Here is a 1255-nt window from a genome sequence, read left to right as displayed (position 1 = left end):
GACATTTGCATTTCAATTCTGGAAGCAGCACTTCGTCGAGCTGCGGCATGAAAAGGACCTGGTGCAGTAATCCCAGTGAAACTAGTAAAGAACGGAGAAAGAGAAAACAATGAAAAGAAAAGGCCATTCACATCAGATAGATAGTTCTATGACAAAGGTCAATACCTAAACACTTTAAGCGACAGCGTTGTACAAAATGATACGACCCAAGCTTATCTTTTGCCGGTATAAGAAAAGAAATATCTGACTTCAAAATTAAAAGAAGAATTGCAAAAATAAAAAAGATAAACAGAGGATTTATTTTTCAAATATTCTTTTTTGCAGAAGTTTTTGGTGTGAACGGAAGTTGTCAATTAGTAAATTATATTGCATTCTGCAACTGTTTGCTAACAATAAAACGGAGCAACTAAAGTAATTTTGAGTCAATAACAAACCTCTGCAAACCAAGTCGCAATTGTTAGCTCCATTACATGACTCACTTTTTGAAGATAATCTTGGATGAGGGTCCAAAAAACTTGATGATGATCATGACAACTGTCATCTCAACATATACAAAAGTACTATCGAGCTGACTCACACATGCAATAAAAAAATTAAGGGGAGCACTGACCAAGGAAGATACATTTACTAGCCTACATTTAATATCATGGATACCTCCTATAATCTCCAACTGCTGAAGATAAGGTGCAATAATTTCAAATGAACGCTCACCTCCTTCATTCATCGGCAAAACTCCTTCCAACTTTAATCTCTTTAAATTTGAATTGTTAATTTCCAAATGACGAAAACTATAGCAAGAAGTCAGCTCCATAGTCTCCAAAGCAGGACAACCTGATAGTAATTTCACACTAGTTTCATCGTCTAAGACCACCGTGTCAAACTTCAGTGTCTTGAGAGATTTCCACGATATAACTGCTCCTTTCTCAAATGCACAGTTAGACAAATCAAACGTTATCAATGAGGAGCAAGTGTAGAACAGTTGAGGCAATGTGTACATGTCACGAAAAACTGAGTGCAATACAACATGTTCCACTTTGTTTTCTAGAATAAAACTAAGCCATTTTCTGATATGCAAGTCCTTACTAGGCAGGTCCAACATTCTGAGATGGAATTTTCTGATTTTCGAAGAGGCACGTTGAGAAAATACATAGTTTACAAAGGATACAAAGTTTTCATTTTCACTATACAAAGATCTTGAAAGAAAAGTGAGGTTATCAATAGAAGTCCAGAGATACTGCCACCGTTTGGAGACAAG

The 1255-nt window shown here is 36.1% G+C and overlaps 1 protein-coding gene across 1 annotated transcript; it reads right to left on the bottom strand.

Moving 5' to 3' along the window:
• Window positions 1–475: 475 nt before the first annotated feature.
• LOC107785619 (F-box/LRR-repeat protein 25-like) lies at window positions 476–997 on the bottom strand. The gene has a single exon (XM_075240136.1). It carries the CDS (start codon window positions 995–997, stop codon window positions 476–478), a length of 522 nt encoding a protein of 173 aa, XP_075096237.1.
• Window positions 998–1255: the final 258 nt, after the last annotated feature.

The sequence above is a fragment of the Nicotiana tabacum genome, chromosome 20, assembly GCF_000715075.1.
Source record: "Nicotiana tabacum cultivar K326 chromosome 20, ASM71507v2, whole genome shotgun sequence".
NCBI lineage: Eukaryota > Viridiplantae > Streptophyta > Magnoliopsida > Solanales > Solanaceae > Nicotiana > Nicotiana tabacum.
The sequence above is the reverse complement of the archived record's forward strand: the minus strand, read 5'-3'. Positions and strand labels throughout refer to the sequence as shown.